The following is a 23,264-nucleotide window of genomic DNA, read 5'->3' as shown; positions in this document are numbered from 1 at the left end:
GCAGCAGGCATGTTCTCCAAGGGTGGAAGCTGGGCTGAGGGGCCACTGCCCCAAGCAGTCAGGATGCCCTCCTGAGATGAGGCTCTCAGGCCCACGCCCATTCTCTACGCCCCGCCTCATAGCCTGGTACCCTGGTCCTGCATGGGAGAGCAGCTTGGCCTGCTGCTGCCACCAGTCACCTGGGGGACCCTTGTCCTCATCTCCCAGGTCCTGTGGGGTCCTCGGGGTGGGAGCACCTCCACCCTACTTGTTAGGGCAGTGGCTGGAGCACCTGTGTGCACTGTCTGCCCCTATGTGCCTGGGAGGTGGCTTCTGTCGTCATCCCTGCCTGCGAATGAGGAAACTGGAACTCAGGAGTGTCAAAGGAATCTGGGTAAAGATATACTCAGCTTTCCTGGATGCCAATGCAGGTCTGCTGGGCACCAGGCTCTAATGCTTGCCCCACGGACATGGGCCCGGAGGAGGCCCAGGACACGTGACTTGTAACAGATGGGCTTGTGGGAGAAGATATTTCACCAGCTGAGGTCCAGGACATTCAGTTACACGAAATTAAAGCAGCCAGTAACAGGAGCCAGCTCCTAGCCCTTGTTCTGAGTGCTTCACAAGTAGGGAGCAGTGTTATTACTATTTAAAAATAAGAAGACAGGTCCTGGCCAGGCATGGCTCAGCAGTTGAACATCAAACTAGGATCCAGGAGATTCCGGTTCGATTCCAGGTCAGAGGACATGTCCGGGTCGTGGGCTCAATCCCCAGGAGGAGGTGTGCAGGAGGCAGCCGATCAATGACAATTCTCACATCATTGATGTTTCTCTTTCTCGTTCTCTCTCAAACCAATGAAGATATATTAAAAAAATAATAATTTAAAGAAAATAGGTCCTGGCCGGGCGTGGCTCAGCGGTTGAGCATCAACCTAGGATCCAGGAGATCACGGTTTGATTCCCAGTCAGAGCACATGCCCGGGTTGTGGGCTCGATCCCCAGCAGGTGGTATGCAGGAGGGAGCTGATCAATGACTCTCACCATTGATGTTTCTATCTCTCTCTCCCTCTCCTTTCCTCTCTCTGAAATCAATAAAAAGATATATTTTTAAAAAATTTTTTTAATGGAAAAAATATCTTTGGTTAAGGATTAACGAAAATAAATAAAAATGAGAAAACAGGATAGAGAGGATAGAAGTTGCTCCCAGACACACGGCCAGCAATGAGAAAGGCAACATTTGTGCAGCACCTCCAAGAGCAGATGCTCCTGGGAGGCAAGCACCATTGTCTTCACTCTAATTCCGCAGGTGAGGAAATGTGCCCAATAAGGGGACACCTGGGTTCTGATCCACACTGGAAGCCTTGGAAATTGAAAGCCATACAAAAAATAATAAAAACCCATCCTGGACAGCTAGGCTGAGCTGAGAGGAGTGTTACTGGAGCTTGCTGCTGTCCCCAGGACTGCTGGGCCTGCCTCCTGAGGACCACAGATACAGTGGCTGTGCAGTACCCACTGAGCCAAGCCCTGCCTCCCCTCACCTAACTTAGATCCTGACAAAGGTCACTTCCTCTAAAACTGTTTACAACCAACCAAACTTCTGGTGGTACAGGGAGAGACTCCTGTTGAAGTTGCCTGTTCAGGGAAGGTGCCATTCAAATTGGGTTGGATGTTGCCTCTCACAGCTGTCTTGTGGACAAAGCAGAAAGCGGCTCCAGGTTGAAACTCCTGTTTCCATCCACAGGTGAGGCAATAAGCCTGCATAAATTGGTCACACCATTTAACCAAGAGTGACACAGAATCTATTTACCAACTAGCCTGGCCCTAACAATCAGAATGGACAGGAGGGTGGCATCCTAGAGGTCCCACCTGTGCTGAGCATAACCCTTTAGTAGCTGTAATGCAGGCAGGGGGGTTTCCAGGGGACTCTGGGGGAGTGGCTGGAGCAGGTGGAACTGTGGGGAGCTTGAGGCAGCAGCTGTGTGCCAGCCTGTGTGAAGTATTTCAAGATCCAAGTGACCAGTACAGGCTGACAGACCAGACAGGTGCGTGCACGTCCACGCGTGTACACACACCCACAAGCACACACACACACTGTGTCCTGCTTCCCCTTCTCTGTCGCTGCCAGTGGCCTTCCTCAAATGAACTCTGGAACCACAAACACAAATGCAAATCCACATTCTACCTGAGCCAGTTATTCTCTGACCCACTTTCTTTACCTGTAAAAGGGGATCCCTACCTGGCAGGATGAGGTGAGAATTTAGTTTGGCACTGGGCCTGGCTCCACAGCCAGCCATCCCCAAGCTCAAGCCTGCCATCTCTCTGTCACCCCACACCAGGTCTCCTTGCTCTTGCACTTGGATGGCAGTGCGGGGATTCTCTTCTTTAATTCCCCAAAGAGCTTTTTCAAATATCAAAGCATCACCTCGGAATTTCTTGGGCTGGGTCCTTCATTTTTATTCTAAAGCCTCCCAGGAGGTTATGACGCGAGCCTCCAACTCTGACCGCCGTTTTCCACACTGAGACACAGGGAACCACTTCGGGCGCACCAGAAGCAAAAAACCACCAGCCAGGATGGATTCGGATTCAGTCTATCCGGCTTGGGATTGTCCGGAAATCCGCAGCTTTGGGGAGCTCTTGGGTTTGGACACGCTAGCGAGGGGCTGTGCCGCCGGCAGCCTTGGAGCCCGGCTGAGGAACCCCAGGCGGCAGGGCGAGCGGAGCGGGGACCAGGGCCCTCCACGCCCCTCCTCCCAGCCGTCGCCTGCGCACCGCCTCCTCACCTGGCCCCACCCGCGTGTCGCTCTGCAAAACAGGGTCTAGGTCCCGGGCGCAGGAGGCTCGGAGCCCGCGCGCTCCGCCCCCGTCCCAGCCCCACAGCTGTCGTGAACACTCGTCACGGGGGCACGCAACTCGCGCGAGAACACGTCCGGGCAGGCCCGCCCCTGCGTAGAGCGGAAGTTCCGGAGCGCTGGGCGCGCGGACGGGACACGCCAGCCCGCGCCAGCGCGCCTCAAGTGCGCAGGCGCGCGGCACCCTCTTTCCGGCCGGTCTTCTCCCGGGCCCCTGAAGGCAGCGGCCGTTGGGTCCTATGTCACGCCGAGCCCTCCGGAGGCTGAGGGGGGAACAGCGCGGACAAGAGCCCCTCGGGCCCGGCGCCCTGCCATTTGGCTTCCGTGATGACGATGATGCGGAAGAAGGACCAAAGCGGGGGCCAGGTGGCCAGCGCTCCCGGGGCACAGGGAAGGAGGGCGTCCGAGTCAACAACCGGTTCGAGCTGGTGAGCGGGGTTGCCTGGGGTGGGGGCGACGGGGCCGGGGGCGGTGTGGGAGGCGGTCTGCGCGGGGCGAGGGCGTGACGTCACGGGGCGGGGCGTCCTAGGGTCCGGGCTGCTGTGCGGAGGGCGGGGCGAAGGGGGTGGGCCGTGCATGGCGGCGGGACAGAGGTCGGGGTCACGTCGCATTTGGGCCACTGTTTGGGGCGGGGCAAGTGGGTCTGGGCTGCAGCGCAGTGGGCGTGGTCGCCAGGTTGAGGGTGGGGCAGCAGCTTGCTGGGCGGGGTGCCGAGGGGCGGGGCCGCAGCGCGGTGGGCGGGGTGCCGAGGGGCGGGGCAGCAGCTTGCTGGGCGGGGTGCCGAGGGGCGGGGCAGCAGCTTGCTGGGCGGGGTGCCGAGGGGCGGGGCAGCAGCGCGGTGGGCGGGGTGCCGAGGGGCGGGGCAGCAGCGCGGTGGGCGGGGCTTTCCTTCTCGGGGCCTTGGGGGCCCTTCCCTTGAGGTCCGTCTCTAGACCAGGCATTTGCAGGGCCCTTGCAGACATTCTCCTTTACTCCTCACAACGGGGAGATGGAGTCTTGCTCATTGTTGCGTCCCCTACAGCCAGGTGTCAGGCACACCGGTGTCTCCTTAACGCTGGCCGCACTGTGATCTTGCACTGTGTGCCTTATCTTGTTCTCGCTTTCCCAGATCGCCTTGTGCGGGCAGGTAACCTGTGTCTCCTGCATCGTGTGAGTGCCCAGTGTGTGCATATACTTAGCTGTGTTCTTTCTGTTGAGGTTTAGCTTGGCATAGAGCTTGTTAGGAACTTGAATTCCTTAAAACACCGTAGACTCCCAAAAGGGGCTCAAAAAATAGGATTTTTTTTTTTTTAAAGGAAAGGAGCATGACTTCATAATAGGAAACCAGCGCCCAGCTTCACCGAGAGGCATTGGTGGCACCATTAGTTGAATGCTGGGGAAAGCGTGGGTGCCGCTTTCTCCATAACTCCCATTGTTTGGAGGAAATGTCCACGGGAGGTCTCATTCCAGCTTCCTCCCTTTGCCACAAGATCTTAACCAGCCAGACCACAGTTGGACCCCTGGCATCCTGCTGCTGCCACACAAAGGAAGGCATCAGAGGCAAGAATCGCTGTTACTGGTGGATCTGTTACAGACCCCGTTATGGTAGAATTCCAGTGTCTTCAAATCAGATGCTCTTTAATAAACAAAGACTTACAGATTTGCTACATAGACACGTGTAACACACTCCTGAGTTTTATCCTTCCACGTGGAAATCTTCACTGGTGAAGAAAGCAAAACCAGAGAACACGAAACTTGTTCCGGCTTTCTCTTCTCTGCTCCTTTCCTGCGGAGGGGCAGGCCCAGTTTGCCTTTCAGTCCCATCAGTGGAAAATCACAAGCACAGCATGGTCCCAGTTTTATTTCATAATTATCTCAGGGTTGCAAGGTTAGAGTAGATTTTTTTCTTTTGAGCTTTATATTTTTCAGATGTTCTAAATTGAACATACAGTTTTATTTATTTATTTTTTGACTTGAGTGTCCAAAATTGGGTTCATCAGATCTGGTTCTTGTTCCATGGTGGCCTCTTTTGTTTATTAATTTGTTAGCTGAAGGGCTAGAGCTTTTCCAGTAATTTGTACCCATCTCTGCTCTTCCCCCTGTCGCCATCTCTCCTCATAGTGTGTGGGTGGGTGTACCTTAAGTGTGTGCCACTGTGTTGTGTGTGTGTGTGTGTGTGTGTGTGTGTGTGTGTGTTTAAGGTGTGAGTGTTCTGGCACTTTTTCCTGTTCGACATTGTGATTTTAAGACTCATCCGTGTGTTGTGTGTGAGTGTGGGTCCTTTTCACTGCCATGCGAGGGTCCATGGTGTGAGATCTTTGCCCTGGGTGGTGCTTTGAGTGGGGAATAAGTTGTGATGCTCAGGTTTTCTGCATTATGCCAGCTCTGAAGATAGGACACCATGGGCCACCTGTGCCCCAGCACTCTCTGTGGCTTATTGAGTGAAGGAACCCTGAATCATGACTTGTTCAGATGGTTGGCACTGTGGCCTGCGAGGCATAACACATTCCTTTTCCTTCCTCCACAACCTCAGAGTGGCCTTGAAGGTGCCCACCCAGGAACTGCTCTCTTCTCTCCTTGCTGACGTGCCTCTCCGTACCACCAGGATGTACTTGTAACCAGGATGCACACATGGCATCCTCTTCTCTCCCTTTCATTTCTGCAGATTAACATTGAAGATCTTGAGGAGGGGCCTGTGGTGAACGGAGAGAGGTGTGATGGTCCGCTTACAGATGCTGTGGTGTCAGGGAGCAAAAGGAGGTCCCAGAGTGGAAGTGCCGAACCCAAGAAGGATGGAGAGGTGGATGATGGAACAGCGCCCCTGGAGCAGGTGTGGGGCCGTGTGGGGACCAGGGGTGCCCAGCCACACACACTCTGCTGTCATTTTCTGAATTTCATCTTGTTAATTGCCCAGTTGACCCCAAATTTCCTGGGTAGTTGTGATCAGTTGTGATTGAAATCTTCAAGACTGATAGCCATCACGGGTGCTGTATCCAGGGTCCTCTAGACAAATTTCCCCAGCATGAGATTCGTCTCCCTCATATTGGGAGAGTTCCCCTGCTCAGCGGGTGTGTGCTTTTCATGAATACGCATCTGGGACTCAGGCCAGGTAGACAGCCCTGAGTGGACGTGCCTTGAAGAAATATGTAAGCCAGGTTAGTTTTTTGTTCTCTGTGGCACACGGGAGGGTCTCTCCGGAGACCTTTTGCTCATTGATTCAACAAGTGCTTTAGGGAGGCTTCTGGGTTCTAGGGACAACTCTTTGCCTTCCAGGGGCCCCTAGTCAAGAGCGGGACATGGGTGGACTGACAACTACAGTTGGGGAGACCTGATGAGTGTGGGGGGTGGAGGAGACAGACTGAGCCGGGGGGTGCTCCCCAAGGAGGAGAGGGCCAGGTGAAGACTTGATAGGTGTTCAGGCAGGTGGACATGGGTGTGGGGACTGCGGTGTGGGGCCCAGTCTCCAGGTGACTGAGCGAGGCAGGAAGACTGGTTAACAAAGTGAACAGTGAAATCAGAGGGCTGGTGGGTGGGTATTAGAACCGTATGAGCTTCATGAGGTCACAGGGAGCCCTGAAGTGGAAGGTGGAGGCTGGACTAGAGTCAGCAGACTGTTGGGAGGTGTTTGTTGTCGAAGAGAAGTAGGTGAGGTCACAGGACATTCAGGAAGTGAAAGGGAGGGGACACCAAGCCTGTGTCCTATGTCACTGTGTCCCTCTGTAGCTTCTGCTTTGATTCTCAAGGTTTAAGATCTCATCTTCTGCCCAGCTGGGCATGGCTCAGAGGTTAAGTGTCGACCTAGGATCATTGATGTTTCTGTCTCTCTCTCTCCCTCTCCTTTCCTCTCTCTGAAATCAATAAAGATATATTAAAAAAAAAAAAAAATCTCATCTTCCCTTTCCATTGATTAAGACGTGCTTTTTTTATTAGTCAAATGCAAGTGGCAGATTCCGAAAGAAGAAAAAGAAACAGAAAAATAAGAAAAATTCTGCAGGAGAAGCTCTGGTACGTCTGGCTAACACCCTGTCTGTTGTCTTCTGGCTGTTCTCAGGGTGCCGTTGGAAGCTGTTTTTGTTTGTTTGTTTGTTTGTTTGAAGCAAACATATCCTCCAGGTTTTATTGTCATATAATAAAGTAAGTTATGAAGCTTAGAACTTGGATCCCTTGACCCTTTCCCTTACCTGCTCCCAGCGCAAAATGCTCTCATGTCTTAATGGCCAGCATTTCTCAGACCTGCAGTTGGGCTCCACACATTCAAGCCGCAGCACGATCTTTGCAGTTTTAGCCCTTTTGCAGAAAATTGGCTTACTTTGCCCACCACAGCTACTGCTTCCTGTCATCATCACCTTCCCTGTGTATACAGCCGGTCCTTGCCCTTCTTGTACTGTGTCACCCTGTGGGGCTGGCGCCTGCCAACTTCTTACAGAAAGTCAGGAAGGTGTTAGTGACATCACCATGTTTTCAAGAGCACTGTGAGCACAAACAGGAAAGCAGGTTGTTTTTATTTGATATTTCGGTTCTTTCCCACTAGGAATATAACTGATTCAGAAATCAGAGAAATGAAAAGGGGAAATTACTTACCGATTTAGCTGTTTTGTTTGTTCACTTCATTCCTTGAGGGTTAGAGCCCCACTCTGCATCCGAAATGATGCTCTTGGGCAACAGAACCCCTCCTCACCCTGCTGCACCTGTGTCCTGACCTTTGTCTGGTGCTGAGGTGTAAATGCCTTCAGCAACCGTGTGTCTGAAAGTGTATTTCCATATTGCCCCTGGACCTCGTCCTTGTGTTTGTCTCAAAAAGAGGTGGTGGTTTTTTGTCTGTTCAGTCAGAATCTCCAGTCCCAGCTCAGTTACCTGAGGAGGTGAGTGCACCTGTGTGACTAGATATGTGGGCTTGTGACTCAGATATTCAAGAGCCCTTCTGGCTCTGTGATTCTGTCTATTCTGAGCGTTCTCTTACGAAGAACCTCTCCTTCCTTCTCAATTATATGCTTGTCTTTCAGGAAGTAAACTGTCTAATAGTTGTTCTTTGTAAAAATGAATTGTGTAGTTATTGGTTGTTATAACGTGTATAATAAAGCGAGGGTGGTGATTAATATGTTGTTTTGGGGCCTTTAGGAAAATGGGCTGGAAGACATTGATCGCATCTTGGAGAGGATTGAGGACAGCAGTGGCCCTCACCACCCCAGCCCGCCCCCTCTGAGTTCGAGGAAGCATGTCCTGTATGTGGAGCACAGGTACTTCCTCCCTCCTGGTCCTCACTGCAGACTCTGTGGTGAGGAACATTATTATAAGAAGAAAAAAGTTTACTATCTTTATTTAAAAGTGATATGAGTACATTATCAAGCATTTAGGAAATAGAAACATGAGAAAGAGGAAAAGGGGATGCCTCTGTTTCTGAGGACCTTTCACTTTTAGCTTTATGCGTGGGAATGCTGTTGACGAAAGATGTCATTCTGGGATAAATGATTCATCTCTTGTTCTTGAAGATGTTGAATGAAACTCTGTCCTCACTGCAGAGATTGTTCCTAAGTCTGTGGGTATCCCGACATAGTCCAGTTCTTTCGCTGCCCTTACTCCAAGAGTAGTGGACAGCCTCGGGTCTGCCTCAGTCAATGGTGGTAGAGAAAGCAGGCCTACAAGTTGTCTTTGACACCAGAATTGCTGTTTACCTCGCTGGATTTTATATGACTTGCTAAAATTCCCAGAATTGTTGTAAGAGAACACAATTTTAGTTTTCTTTTAAATTTTTCAATTCTCTAGACACTTGAATCCAGACACAGAACTGAAAAGGTATTTTGGCGCTCGAGCTGTCCTGGGGGAACAAAGGTAAGATCAAAATGGGTTATATTCTCAGTTAAAGGTGGAGGTGGTTCTCAAAGCCAAGGTGAAAAAATGAGGCCCTCAGGATGCCTAGTTATGAGGGCCTGAGAGGGTGTCCAGGGAGAGGCTGGAGTTTGACCTTGTCTGTGGCACCAGGCTCGCTGCCCTCTGTAGCAGAGGCTCTGAGAATCCTTAAATTTTGAGCTTCTAGCCCTGGAATCTTTGGCAGGTTCATTGCTTCCCAGTCAGCAGCACAACTGACATGAAGTTTTGTTTCTGGGACAATTTTGATCTTTGTTATTGCAACAGTTTTTAGTGGTTGGCACCCCGCGGTACATGCAATGAGAGGTGCTCAAAGCATGAGAGTCTGTTTCTGGGACTTTCTGTGGGAGGCACAGGGTCTGCCTTCAGTGCTCCTTCACATCCAGGGCCTGGGAGCTTTCACACCAACAGGAGCTTCTCAAGTTCATTTTCTTTATGATTATAGAGTTAAATACTTTAAAAAATTTAAGCAACTCAAGATTGTCTACTTTGACAGCCCCCAAAAGACAACCATCCAGGACAGATCGCTGCACCACCCCAGGATCCCCAAATACCCTCCTCTGTGCACATGTGGGTGCACGGGGACTGCACTTCACCCTGGGGGACAGGTGTTAGGCTGTGTGTGGCTGTGGTCCCCCTGCATCTGTGCCAACATTTCTAGTGAAATTGCCCAGGACTGGGTATTCCCAGCCACATATCACCCTGTCAGCCTCCAGAAGAGTTGTACAGCTGTACCTGCTCAGCACCTCAGTGTTCCTTCCTCTGACCTGCACCAGGCATAGGTTTAAAAATCTGTCATTATGTGTACCCAGAAAATCATCTTGATAATTTGACTTTTCTTCGATTATGAGTAAGGTTGACTATTTTTTCCCTGTTATTTGCTCACACTTTCCTTGCATTTTATAATGGTTTTCACTTTACATTTTGCTTTTATTTTTGGTGTTATTTAGGACACAAGGGTTTCTGACTTTGTCTTCTTTTTGGAATATTGACAAAAAACACTTTACTTTAGAATGTTCCTCCTTGTCACCTGGATTGCCCTGGACTGTCATTCTGCCTGTCCCCACCTTTGCTTCATGTGTTTGCATCTGCTTGGACTGTCTTTGCCATTTCTTGACATTTTCACTTGGTCTTATTTCTGTGTGAGTTAAAGTCAGTAATTAGTTAGTAGTAATTACATTTAGCCTGGTCGGCATGGCTCAGTAGTTGAGCATCGACCTGTGAACCAGGAGGTCATGGTTCAATTCCTAGTCAGGGCACGTGCCTGGATTGCGGCTCGATCCCCAGTGGGTGGTGTGCAGGAAGCCGCTAATCCATGACTTCCATCATTGATGTTTCTATCTCTCTCTCCCTCTCCCTTCCTCTCTCTGAAATCAATAAAAACATATATTTTAAAAAAGTAGTAATTATACTTATTGCTTTTATTGTGTTATACTCGTTTATTTATTTAAAAACTTAAGTCCTACCAAAGGGCTTCCTTGAGAATGGCTCCCTCCTCATCTGTTCTGCCCCTCATTTCTTGCCTGCTCCTCATGTGCTTCTGATCATAGTCCCTAGTGGTTACTCAGAATCTCAGCCACTATGCACTGTTCTTTCTTCGGTTCTCTGCTGACATCCTACTGTGACAGGCCTGGCTGGCTCACTTGCCCTCCTCTCTGTTTCACCTCTGAGGCTCCCCTGCCCCACCTCCTACACAGTTAAAGCTGCCTCAGGCCTCTGTTCTGTGCAGATGGTCCCTGCAGGGCTGGGCTGTCCCTGGTATTCCATAGATGGGACAGTTCCAACATTCAAGTTATTCTCCTTTGGGCTCCTGCTGCTTGCCCAAAATCCTCACACAGTTTAGTTTCCTTCAGATTTGACTCGGCTTTTCTTGTACAATTGTCTTTTCCCTTGCAGGTTCTGACTTTCTTACTGGGAGCAGAAACATGCTTTTTATCCTGTTCCTAACACAGTTCAAATTTTTACTCATTTTTTTTTCCCTTAAAGGAAATACTTCAGATTATCAAAAAAGTATAGAGAATGCCCATTACTCAGCTTAAAAAACAAAACATTCCCTGGCTGATGTGGCTGAGTTGGTTGTATGTCTTCCTGTGCACTGAAAGGTTACCAGTTGGATTCCCGGTCAGGACACATGCCTGGGTTGTGGGCTTGATCCCCAGTAGATGGCATGCAGGAGGCAGCCGATTGATGTTTCACTATCACATTGATGTCTCTTTCTCTCCCTTACTTTCTCCAAAAATCAATAAAAATAATAAATAGTAAAAAAATAAGAAAGAAAAAAAAGAACAAAATGTCACTGATGAGCAGAAACCCCTCCCTGCAACTGGGGCTCTGGGTTGCAGAGAGATGCCCAGGTGTAGGGCTGGGGCCCTTGGCCCCTAAGGGAGGGCCGTCCACATCAAGGTCTATGGAGCTGTGCCCGCTGCCTCCCCACTGCCCACCTGCTCTCCTGCCTGGCTTACTTTCTCCCAGAACCTGAAGTTGGTGCTGATGTTAGGGTACTTTCAGATCTCTTCCCTTTCCAAACCTGTTGCACTGGGGAGTCCCAGGACAGGTGAGACGGAAACGGGCCTTGAGGTGGAGGTCGGATGTCCGCCCTCTGTGTGGCCTTGTCCTGTCAGTGCCCCCCAGACGCAGCTCGTGAGTCCACAAGGTGCCTGTAGGCTCACTCATTCCTGTCGTCTCTAGTTGAGGTTTTGAACTCTTTCGTTTTACCTTCCCTGACACTTTGCTGGGCTGCAAATTCCCTGTTTCTTTTCTTTCTCTGGCCATCTGGTTATTTAGATCACGGGCCCCAGCAATCTGGCAGTGGTCACATTCAGTTATTGCCGTATTTTGTCCTTGTCATGTCTGTGGAAGAGCAGCACCCCCCGCCCACCTGAGATTTTGCTCCCACAGCCCAGCAGAGTTTGGGCAGTGTAGGTGAAGCTGTGCCATATCCTGTTCTCCACAGGCCGAGGCAGAGGCAGCGTGTGTACCCCAAGTGTACGTGGCTGACGACCCCTAAGAGCACCTGGCCCCGGTACACCAAGCCAGGTGAGGGGCTGTGGAGGTGCGGGGGTTGTATGGTGGCCGACACGGCATGATTGGGGTCTGAGCCCATTGGGCCAGGCCAGTCCTCTGTTTATGCAAAGCTGTGTGCAGGTGTGTGGCCAAGTGCCTGGTGTGGTGCTGGAAGAGAGACACCCCATGTTGGGACACAGACCCCCCCCCACACTCCAACTGTGTGTCTTCTCACCCATGTTTTTTTATTTGTTTTTAAATACATCTTTATTGATTTTAGAGAGAGGAAGGAAGAGGGAGAGAGAGAGAGAGAAACATAACGAGGAGAGTCATTGATCGGCTGCCTCCTGCACGCCCCTGACCTGGGACCGAGCCCGCAACCCTGCATGTGCCCCGACCAGGAATTGAACTGTGATCTCCTGGATCCTAGGCCAGCGCTCAACTGCTGAGCCACACCCGGCCAGGCTCAACTATGTTTTAATGCAGCTTTTTTCTACTCACTTTTTCTTGTGGATACTACATCATAGGAAGCAATCAGGTTCCTTTTTAAAAAAAATATGTTTTTATTGATTTTAGAGAAAGAGGAAAGGAGAGGGAGAGAGAGATAGAAACATCAGTGATGAGAGAGAATCATCGATCAGCCACCTCCTGCATGTCCCCTACTGGGGGTTGAGCCCACAACCCAGGAATGTGCCCTGACTGGGAATCAAACTGTAACCTGGTTCATGGGTCAACGCTCAACCACTGAGCCACACCAGCCGCGCTCAAGTTCATTTTTTAAGTGTGATATTTTATATTTTGTTGCAAACTAGTAAGTACACATAATTTAAATAAAAACAGCAACAGTGCAGAAAGGTGTGGGGTGTGGGTAAGAGTCCTGTCAGGGCTGCTTGGCTGGACGGCCTGGAGGAGCACCTGGGAGCCCTCAGGCTAGGGCAGGAGATAGGGGAGGGAAGCCACGAGCATGGGCAGAGATGGAGACGTGAGCTGTGTGTCATGTGGCACGTGGTCTTGGTGTGGCAGTCAGAGTGTGAGCCAAGGGTGACCCAGAGCCACTGACCTATTTCATGAATGTGCTGAAGGGAGACTAGAGTTTCCAGGTTCATCAGCAGAAACGACCCTGTACCCCAAAGCTGAGCATGAAGAGCAGGGAGAAAGGGCATCTGGTCGTGGTTACAATCACATCGCCTCCATGCCCACACAGCCCCTGTACTGTTGTCCTGGGTGTTGGTGCTCTGTCCACACTCGTTGGGGGAGAAACGTTTTTGTAGGAAAAGAGCAGAGAGGGTACAGGCAGTCAGCCTTGGAGCTGAGGACAGCGCTCGGCTGGCGGCACCAGTGCTTCGATGTGGCAGCTTGAGCTGAGTACACACAGAGGTTCCTCGCCAAGAGCACCTTAAGGGGCCTGACCTGGTGTCCTCCCCAGGCCTGTCGATGCGGCTGCTGGAGTCCAAGAAAGGCCTGTCGTGCTTTGCATTCGAGCACAGCGAGGAGTACCAGCAGACGCAGCACAAGTTCCTGGCTGCCGTGGAGTCTATGGAGCCCAACAATATCGTGGTGCGTGAGTCCCACAGGCAGGGCCTGGGTGGCAGGTACCATGCTCAAGGGACGGTGCTTCTGGAAGCTCACCGCTGTCTTCCAGTGTGGGGACTGGGCCACGGGGAGGGGCTGAGGTGGAGACACCTGGGCAGAGTCCCGAGCTGCCACTTCAGTCAGGTTAGGGATTTGGCTTCACAACCATGTCAAACACCATTTGAGCTGGGGAATACCATGAATCAACCCTGGTGATATTTTCCCCGAGGCTTAGATGCCTGAAAGAAAGACGTGCCCAGGGGTCTGGTGCCTTCGATGTTGTCCCCGGAGGGCCCTGACCGCAGCCATGGTCAGCTTCCCTTCTTGCCTCGTAGGTTCTGCTGCAGACAAGCCCCTATCACGTCGACTCACTGTTGCAGCTTAGCGATGCCTGCAGGTTTCAGGACGATCAGGAGATGGCGCGAGACCTCATAGGTGAGAGCTCCTTGCACCCGGGTCCTGCTACAGAGCCTGCGCGTCCCCTCCCATGAGGGTCTCTCTCACAGGCTGGCAGCATAGATGCCATTTGGTAAAATGCCAGGATATTGTTCAAATAACAGTTTTATTTAGATATAATTCATGTTATATGAAATACTCCCATTGAAAATATACAGTTCAGTGGTTTTTAATAAATGCCAGAGTTGCACAGCCGCATAGATCCTAGACCATTTTCATTACTTAAAAAAGAAATCCCAACTCATCAGTCACCTGATCCCCAGCCCCTGGCTGCCACTGGTCTGCTTTGTCACTGATTTTGCCTGTTGACGTTTCTGATCAGTAGAATCATGGAAACGTGTCTGTCTGGCTTCTTCATTCACCACAGTGTCTCCAAGGCTGGGTGTGTTACGGACCATGTTTTGTGACCCACCAGCACTTGACAGACACTGGGTTGTCCCCATGCTGCGGCCCTTGTGAATGAGCTGCCAGGACTGTGTGTGAGTTTCGTGAGCTTGTGTGTTTGCATTTCTCTGGAATCCGATTGTGGCTGGTTCGCATCCCTGTGGGTGAAGTAAACACAGAGTGGCCTCGGTGATCCCCAGGGTTGCATTTGTGCTGTCACTTTCCCAAATCCTAGTTACCTGACCTCCTTCCTTCCAGAGCTTTCCTTGTTGCGAGCCACAGAGGATGGGGTTGCAGTTGCCGCGCGGTGGCTGTGACGCCCTCCCCTGGTGTTTGTGTGGCCCGCAGAGAGAGCACTGTACAGCATGGAGTGTGCCTTCCACCCCCTGTTCAGCCTCACCAGCGGGACCTGCCGGCTGGACTACCGCAGACCTGAGAACAGGTGAGCTGGGCGCCCTGAGGGGTTTTACTCATGCTCACTGCTCTTTCTGTTGGGCATTGAAGCTTTCACAGGTGACAGGAGAACCAGGGTTGGGAGCAGGAACAGGTAGCATGAGCTGTCTGCAAGGGGTCCCACCAGGTGGCTTGGACCAGGCATCTCACTATATTTAAAGTTTGAATGCAGGAGGGCTGGGCTCAAGAATGGTGGGATTGGCTGGCCTGAGGTAAAATTTGTTATAAGTGATCCTAGCCCTGGCCGGTTTGATTCAGTGGTTAGAGCGTCGGCCTGCTGACTGAAGGGTCCCAGGTTCGATTCCAGCCAAGGGCACGTACCTTGGTTGCAGGCTCCATCCCCAGCTCTCGTCAGGGCGCGTGCGGGAGGCAACCAGTCGATGTGTCTCTCACATCGATGTCTCTCCCCTTCCTTCTCCCTCCTGCTCTCTCAGAAAAGCAGTGGGAAAAATATCCTTGGGTGAGGATTAAAAAAAGAAAATCAGTTAAAAAAGAAGTGAGCCTAGTAAGCCACTGTACCACGATTAGGTCTGTAATCGTGTTTCCTGGTATCTCTGGATAAAAGGACCTGTGCCAGCAAGACTAGCATGCTCTTCAGTGTTTTGTACTTGGGTGTGTGACTCCTTTTTATGTTGAATCCTCACCCAGGATGTTTTTTCCATTGCTTTCCAGAGAGAGAGTGGAAGGGGGAGAAAGAGAAACATTCATTAGTTGCCTCCTGAACTCGTCCCAATGAGGGCCAGGGATGGAGCCTACAACCAAGTTTCATGCCCTTGGCCAGAATTGAACCCAGGACCCTCAGTCCACGGGCCGATGCTCTAACCACTGAGCCAAACCGGCCAGGGCGAGTGTGTGCAATTCTTAAGCGAGTAGCTCAAATTGAGCCCAATTCTGTTTTCCTGCAGTGAACTGTTATGTGCATGGGGCCCTCTTGTCTTGCAGAAACTTCTGCCTCCCTGAACCACCCCTCTCAGGCCCTGAATGGCTTCAGCAGCCTCCCCGCTGACCTCAGCCTGGTCTTCAGGGCCGTGGTGCAGTGGACGTGTCCTCTGTCCTGGAGCTGTCCTTGGTTGTCAGCAGCGTGGGGCATTTCTCTGTTGATTGTGTTTGTTGGCCTTATCTCTCCAGTTAAATTTCTAGTTCCTTGAGACCAGTTGTATGATACTAGCATTTCTGGGCATTAACTGGGCAGTAAGTGTTGATAAAAATAAGGGCCCACTGGGATCATTCTAGTCACAAACTTGACACATCACCACTGCTGCTGCTACTGTTGAAACGTGAGGGTAAATTAAGGTCCTAATGACAGATTGTAGCTCTCTTCATGTAAATGATAAAAGGTTAAACTCAAGATAAAGGTTTGAACTAACAGATAAGCTTGGTTTTCTGTACATGGATACACACATAACTCAAACAACAGGCAGAGCACCAGCTTCTCTGCAAACACAGGAACATCTTCGAACACTCATGGTAATTAGGCCACACAGGAAATGCTGAGGAAGCCAGCACAAGAGGGTGGATGGTGTTGGATGAGGCTCCTGGGCAATGTGGATTTGCTGTCTACTGTCACTCTGGCTCATGAGGAACTGTTTGGGTCTAGGAGCTTCTACCTGGCCCTATACAAGCAGATGAGCTTCCTGGAGAAGCGGGGCTGCCCGCGCACAGCGCTGGAGTACTGCAAGCTCATCCTAAGGTAAGTGTCCCAGATTGGGCTGCACTCTCTCAGGGACAGTGCTTTCAGGGGCCATAGGTCGGCAACATCCACATGGGCGCACTCTGGGTTTTGTCTCCTTCTGCCCTCCCTGCTCACGTGCTACCTCTGGAAGCCTTGAGCCCGATGAGGACCCCCTCTGCATGCTGCTACTGGTCGACCACCTGGCCTTACGGGCACGCAACTACGAGTACTTGATCCGCATGTTCCAGGAGTGGGAGGTAGGTATGAGGCTGCAGACACAGGCCCTGTACAGTCCTGTGCGTCCAGGGATGGCTGAGGGACCCCATGGCAAGGAGACCCCACCCCGTGCTTATGGCTCGGTGTTACTGAGACAGGAGCATTGAGTAGCTGTCTCAGTTATCAGATCGACTGTCGAGTTGTCAGTGCTCATGCTCAAGTCACCCGATTTCACTTAATAATGCCCCAAAGTGCCCGGCCAGTATGGCTTAGTGGTTGAGCATCAACCTGTGATCCAGGAGATCGATGTTTGATTCCTGGCCAGAGCACATGCAGGCTCGATCCCCAGTGGGATGGAGCCAATCAATGACTCTCTCATCATTCATGTTTCTATCTCTCTCTCCCTCTCCCTTCTCTCTGAAATCAATAAAGACATATTTAAAAAATAATAACCATAATGACCCAAAGCACAAGCATCCTGATGCTGACGATTCATATCTACCACAGAAGCCATAGGGTGCTTCATTTAAGTGAGAAGGTGAAAGTTCTCAATTAGGATAGAAAAAAAAATCATATACTGAGGTTGCCAAGGTCTGCGGTGAGAACGAATCGACTACATGTGAAATTGTGAAGAAAGAAAAAGAAATTCATGTTGTTTTTGCTGTCATACCTCAAACTATCGTTCTATTTTATTGTTGTTGGTAATCTCTTACTCTGCCTAATTTATCAATTGAACTTGAGCACAGGTACGTATGTATAGGAGAGAGCAGTGTTTGTCGGGTTCAATACTGTCCACAATGTTAGGCATCCACTGGGGGTCTTAGAGTGCAACCCCCGTGGATGAGGGGGTGGCGACTGTGTCATTTCTGCGAAGGGAAAACCCCCAGATGTGAGCTTGTCGTCGTCACACTGAGTGCTGCAAGGATGTCACCTTGTGCTCACTGTCTGAGAATTTTGCTCTGGCTTTCACCCTTGTAGGCTCATCGGAACCTGTCCCAGCTCCCAAACTTTGCCTTCTCCGTGCCGTTGGCATATTTCCTGCTGAGTCAGCAGGCAGACCTCCAAGAACAGGAGCTCAGCTCCGCCAGGGAAAAGGCCTCTCTCCTGGTGCGACAGGCCCTCACCATGTTCCCCGGAGGTGGGTGCTCCCAGAGCCCCCACCCTTCCTGTCAGATCCACCCAAGTGATAGTGTCAAAATGGAGTCTCAGAGTGGCTTGGGGTTTTAGGATGTCTTTTGATGTTGGTAGTTTGAGAAAAACTTACCTTCTGAAGAAGGTGTGGCATTTTCTGTGGAGCAGAAAGTAAGCCCCTGGACGTTGGCAGAAGTGGAAATGGGAGGGGGAGTCAGCCAACTGAGCTTCACATTCTTGTCTTACAGTCCTGCTTTTTACTGATTTGAGGGACTGAGACATAAAGTTGTCCTGGGGCCTCACGGACAACCGTCCCATGGGTGTCGGTGTGCAAAGGTCTGCAGGCTTGTACCCTGGGTGGCAGTCAGCAACTTCTAGCACATCCTCAAAGGCATCTGTGACCTGGAAAAGGAGCTCGCAGTTGTGTGTGTGTGTCATCCCCTCAACCCCAGTCCTTGTGCCACATGCAGCTTCACAAGGAGGCATGATCCCTGCCCCTGGGGCTGATGTCCCAGGGCAGGGTGACTGGGGCTTTGTGTGAGGTGGTGCTAGAGAGAAAATAGGGCTCTGCAGGGGAGGAGACCCAAGCTGCTCAGGCTCCTAGCCTCCAGGTAAGGCACAGGGCAGAGCCACCCTGCTGGTCAGAACAGAGCTTGAATGCTGCTTTAGCTCATCCTGGGGCAGTCCCTGGAAAGACTGGTTTCTCCCTCGGAGGGTGCTACTGAGGGGTGGGTTGTGTTGTCTTTATGATGAAACTGTCCAGCACCCGTGCTTTTGGAGTCACAGGTGAGTCCCCTCAGATGCAGATGGGGCCATTGGGAAGCAGCAGGACAAAGGACCCCTCCCTCAGTGCCAGCCTATCGTACGTGACACGTCAGGCCTCTGCTTCCTCCCACAGTTCTAATGCCCTTGCTCGAGTACTGCAGCGTGCGGCCAGACGCCACTGTCGCCAGTCACCCTTTCTTTGGACCGAATGCCGAAATAAGGTAAAGACTAGAAGACACCCTCAGGGGCACGAATGCCTGCGTGTGCATAGTGGGGGCACCTGTCGCCCTAGCAGGCGCTGTCTGCACATCTGTGGGGGGCCTGGGTCCTGTGCCCATGTGGGGCTTCAGCCTGGCCTGTTGGACATGGAGCTGGTGGGCATGTGAGCAGCCTGCAACCCAAAGCACAAGGCTTCCCGAGGAGGAGGAGGGCAGGGCATGGGGTCCCTGTTCTTTTTATACTTTATGCTCCTATTAAGGAACTCATAGTTAGTAAAGACCACATACGGCCTACAGAAGTAAGCACCCATGTGCCCCACCCATGGGCAGTGGTATATCCCAGGTTGGCACCCCCCTCTCGGCAGCCTCTGTTCACTCCAGGCTTTGGGCACACCCAGGACATGTGCCAGCAGGTGCCAGCAGGCATGTGGAGGCCTAGACTTGGGCAGGAGGTTATGCTTACAGACCCTGCCTTCCTGCAGCCAACCCCCTGCCCTGAGCCAGCTGGTGAGCCTGTACCTCGGGCGATCCCACTTCCTCTGGAAGGAGCCCGCCATCATGAGCTGGCTGGAGGAGAACGTCCGTGAGGTCCTGCAGGCAGTGGATGCTGGGGACCCAGCTGTGGAAGAGTGTGAGAACCGGTGAGCTGGGACCAGGGCAGCCAGGCAGCATCGGGCCTGATGGGGCCACGGGCGTAGAACAAGGCCCAGCTGCTCAGGGACCTTGGGCACAAATGTGGGTTCAGGTCAGGCCCCATTCCATAGGCTTTTCCTTTTTCCCCCTGGGCCCCAGGCGGAAGCTTCTCTACCAGCGTGCGCCCAGAAATATTCACCGTCACGTGGTCCTCTCTGAGATTAAGGAAGCTGTTGCTGCGCTGCCCCCGGTAAGAAGCTGGGCTACCTGTGGGAGCAGGTGAGAGCTGGCCCCTTCCCTCAGGGCCCCCAACCTGTAGCCTGCTGCTTGGAGGTGACATCCTGACATCTTGGGCGAAGAGTGCATGTGTGAGGGTGGTGGTGTGTCCCACCCCTCACCCAAAGTCTTCAGTATGGTAAACACAGTCTGGCTGCTGTGGTCAACTCCAGCAGAAAGGTCCAATCTAGACCAGAACTGGCTGACAGGCTGCGGGGAATGGGGCAGAGGCACAGCACAGGGCTTGGCTGCATCTCTGTTTTGTTCCTTTCTGCAGGATGTCACCACGCAGTCTGTGATGAGCTTTGACCCTCTGCCTCCTTTGGATACCATCTACTCCTACATCAGGCCAGAGAGGTACCTCTCCACCTGCTGCTTGTTCCATTGCATTTTGGCTCTGATATCAGTGCTTTAGGCCCTGGGACTTGTTGCCTCCTCCAGATGTAGGCCCTTGGAGCAGAGTGGTTTGGGGTCATAGATCAGCTTTTCCAGGCATGAATGCTTTTCATTTATTTGTCTGACATAGGAGCATTGCTCTGTCAAGTTATATAGCAGGTGCTGGAAGCAAAAGTGAGGCCACCTCTGCCCTCGTGGTGAGTACAGTGCAATGGGGAAAACACGTCAGGTATAGAGTCTGGAAACTGCCACCAGAAACTGCTGGGAGAGAGTGGTGGGTATACTGAGATGCAAGGTGCCCTAACCAGGTAAAGAGGTGGACAGCTGCTGGGCATCCAGCAGAGGAGTCAGCGTGTGCGAAGTCTCATGTGGCTGGGCCAGAAAAAGTAGCACCAAGTGCACAGCTACAGGGTGTGTGTGGACGGCTTCTTTTTTCCTTCTGGTCTTTAAAGCTGAATAATTGCCTTACTGAGAGCCCATCACCACAGAGTCCTAGATCTGGAAGAGTCACCAACAGATTGTCTCATTTAAGGGAATATGACCTTTCAGACATGGGTAGAACACATTTTGTAGAATGAAGTCTTTTTTCCTCACCGGATTATAAAAGTTGGATTGCATGTTCATAAGGTAACACTTCTCTGTTAAAGTCTCCAATCGAGGTGGACATTATTGTTAGTGTCATGTATTCAGAAAAAAGCTGACATGCTGGACATCTTAGCACTGAGGAATGGCTGTAGGACTTTAATGACTCAGCATTGTCCCCCCCACCCGCACCTCCACCTCCAGCTCTGTAGCCCATGAGCTGTCAGAGCAAATGAAGGTCACTGCCAAAGGTCACCTCAGTATCTCATAGAGCTGGTTTGCAGTACCTCATTTCACCAGGAGGGGGGGGGGTCTTCACTGAACACTTGCCTTGGAATCTCTTTTTTTTTTTTAATGGATAAGAGAGAGAGAGAAACATCAATGTGAGAGCAAAACCTCAAAATCAACTGCCTTCTGAACGCCCCCCACCAGGGATCAAACCTGAAACCTGGGCATGTATTCTGACCAAGAGTCGAACCGGTGATCTTTCCGTCTACAGAACAACACCCAACTGAGCACACCGGCCAGGGCTAGAATCTCTTTATACGATGAGTGTATGCTCCTTCAACTCTTAAGTGCTAAGGAGTACTTTGAAACCACAGCTTTTCTTATAAGCAAGGCACCTGTGCATTGACTGGTGTTCAGCCTTGCTGTGGCGGGCTCTGCTTTTCATTTGGTTAACAAGCCAGGTTTTAAAGGGCCAGCCCCCCACTCTGGAACAGTCTTGACCCCTGTTGCCTCTGGGTGCCCCCAGTGCACCCTGAGCTGATCGGAGTTGTGGCTCCCTGCCCCTGAGGTCCAGGCCCCATCTCAGCCCCCTCTCTCCAACTGCTGCCTTTCTGTCTCTGCTTCATTTCTTGACTGTTCTTTCTCTTTCAGGCTGAGTCCCGTCAGTCATGGAAACACAATCGCCCTCTTCTTTCGGTCACTACTGCCCAGTTACACCATGGAGGTATGGTGAGCACACCTTGGCCTGTCCAGAACCAGCACTGCTAGCAGCGGGGGCACCCAGTCAGCCTAGGAAACTGGACATGCCCACCTGAGCTTGTAGCTGCCAATTGGACAAAACCTCCTCAGTTAGCATGGCTGCTGGCACTCCCTCTAGTGGCCTGGCCTTGTTAGTTAGATGAAGGTGTGTTGCTACTAGGCCCCGGTTCCCAGACAGCCCTGCTCAGACAGGTCTCGTTGCCACAGGGGGAGAGGCCAGAGGACGGAGGAGCAGAGGGACTAGACCGCAACCAGGGCTTGAACAGGTTGATGCTGGCCGTGCGAGACATGATGGCCACCTTCCACTTCCACGACCCGGAGGCTCCGCACGAGGACCGTGACGAGGGGGATGGGGAGTGGGACTGAGCACAGAGATGCTGTGCCCACTCTGTACAATTATGTTCCTGATTTGTCTGGTCGGGATCGGCCAGTTCCCCGAAGTAAAAATGCCATGTCCCCTGCCTCTCCTGTCTCTCCTGTAAATGTGAATGGTTACACCTGCACATGTGAGCTCTCCTTTCCCAGGGCTGGGTCGGTGCCCCATGCGAGGCAGGTAGGGCCCTGTGTGCTTCTGTTGGAACCAGGGACAGGCTAGCCCCGGAGGGGAGGGCTGGCTGGGTCCTCTGGCTGGGCACCGTAGGTATAGTCTTTCTAGTTGGCAGAATGGTTCTATTGGAAAACATTGAGTCGGAGGGGGGGCCTGAGAGGTGGCAGCTCTGGGGAACGGAAGGGGCAAAGATTGGGGGCATTTGATTTGCAGGGTGAACCGAACATGGTGCGGGCAGGCTTTTTGGCTGGGGAGGGTCCTGGCACACTTGGTTGGCCGCTGAGAACCACACAGGGCTGCCTGTGACCCAGAAGCCTCTTTGCTTCTGGAAGAATCCAGGGCACTGAGGTTGTGAGCTGGAGGTACCCTGTCTGTGGGCACCCTCCTGGCCCTGATCCCAAGTTCAAAGGAAATTAGACCACTCTTGGAACAAGGCACTGTGACCCAGCTCTGAGTCAGCCCTTTCTGAGGTTCTACTGGGACGAAAGCCAAGGGGGCAGGCAGCAACCCTGCATGGCTGTGACCCCTTCCTCACTGGTGTGGCCATGGCTGGACACATGCACCCCTCACTCTTCATGGAGCTTTTCGGGTCCCAGTTTCCCTGTGGAGCTCACTCGCATATTGGATGCTTATGTGTCGTGGGCCTACTGTCTGCCTGGACCTGTTCTTGGTGCTAGGGAGACAACAGTAACAAGATTGAGGGACTTACTGTTTTCACAGCCTCCTCATGTGTGAGTCAAACACGTCTCATGGTGGGACAAGCTCTTGGAACACTGTCCATTGCCGTTCCTCACGCAACTTCCCAGGGGCACCGGAGGTTGAATGATAGAATTGGCTTTAGGATTATCTGATTTCTTTAGACATTTCCCTCATGACCATAACTAATCACAAAGTTGACTTTTTCCAACTCAGCTGTATCTGCTGTTTCCCTCCCACAGAGTCCCCAACAGGGAGTCCAATGGGAACCAGATGGGGAGTCCTGAGGCCTCGCCGGGAAAAAGGCTGTGGTCACCCGCCAAAGGCTGCCCAGTTCTCACGCCCTTTGAAGTCTCAGGCTTGGGGCGGGGCGAGCACTGGCCACCTCAGAGGCCTCATTTATAGAACCAGAAATAGTAACATCCCTGAAATGTCATGACAGGAGCTGAGGGCAGGGCTCTGCTCACCCAGCAGACATCATCCATGCCCCAGGGCTGGAAGATGGTTCTTGGGGCCGGAGAGCTACAGTGGAGCCCTAAGACAGGGACAGTGGGTCCTGCATAGCCCCTCACAGCTGCTGAGACCACCTTCTGGCTGTGGCACAGC

At 52.0% G+C, this 23,264-nt stretch overlaps 1 protein-coding gene across 1 annotated transcript; it reads left to right on the top strand.

The window, feature by feature from the left end:
• Positions 1-3,035: 3,035 nt before the first annotated feature.
• Positions 3,036-21,880, top strand: TCF25 (TCF25 ribosome quality control complex subunit). The gene is made up of 18 exons (XM_016212287.2): positions 3,036-3,255; positions 5,472-5,636; positions 6,737-6,811; positions 7,925-8,043; positions 8,570-8,635; positions 11,625-11,707; positions 13,101-13,231; positions 13,582-13,681; positions 14,435-14,528; positions 16,137-16,229; positions 16,363-16,468; positions 17,406-17,565; positions 18,457-18,544; positions 19,024-19,182; positions 19,334-19,424; positions 19,728-19,807; positions 21,308-21,380; positions 21,623-21,880. Exons 1-18 carry the CDS (start codon positions 3,067-3,069, stop codon positions 21,779-21,781), a joined length of 2,031 nt encoding a protein of 676 aa, XP_016067773.1. The 5' UTR covers positions 3,036-3,066; the 3' UTR covers positions 21,782-21,880.
• The last annotated feature ends 1,384 nt before the right edge of the window (positions 21,881-23,264 follow it).

The sequence above is a fragment of the Miniopterus natalensis genome, chromosome 18 (assembly GCF_054644295.1).
Source record: "Miniopterus natalensis isolate mMinNat1 chromosome 18, mMinNat1.hap1, whole genome shotgun sequence".
Lineage (NCBI taxonomy): Eukaryota > Metazoa > Chordata > Mammalia > Chiroptera > Miniopteridae > Miniopterus > Miniopterus natalensis.
This window is presented reverse-complemented; position numbering and strand designations above follow the sequence as displayed.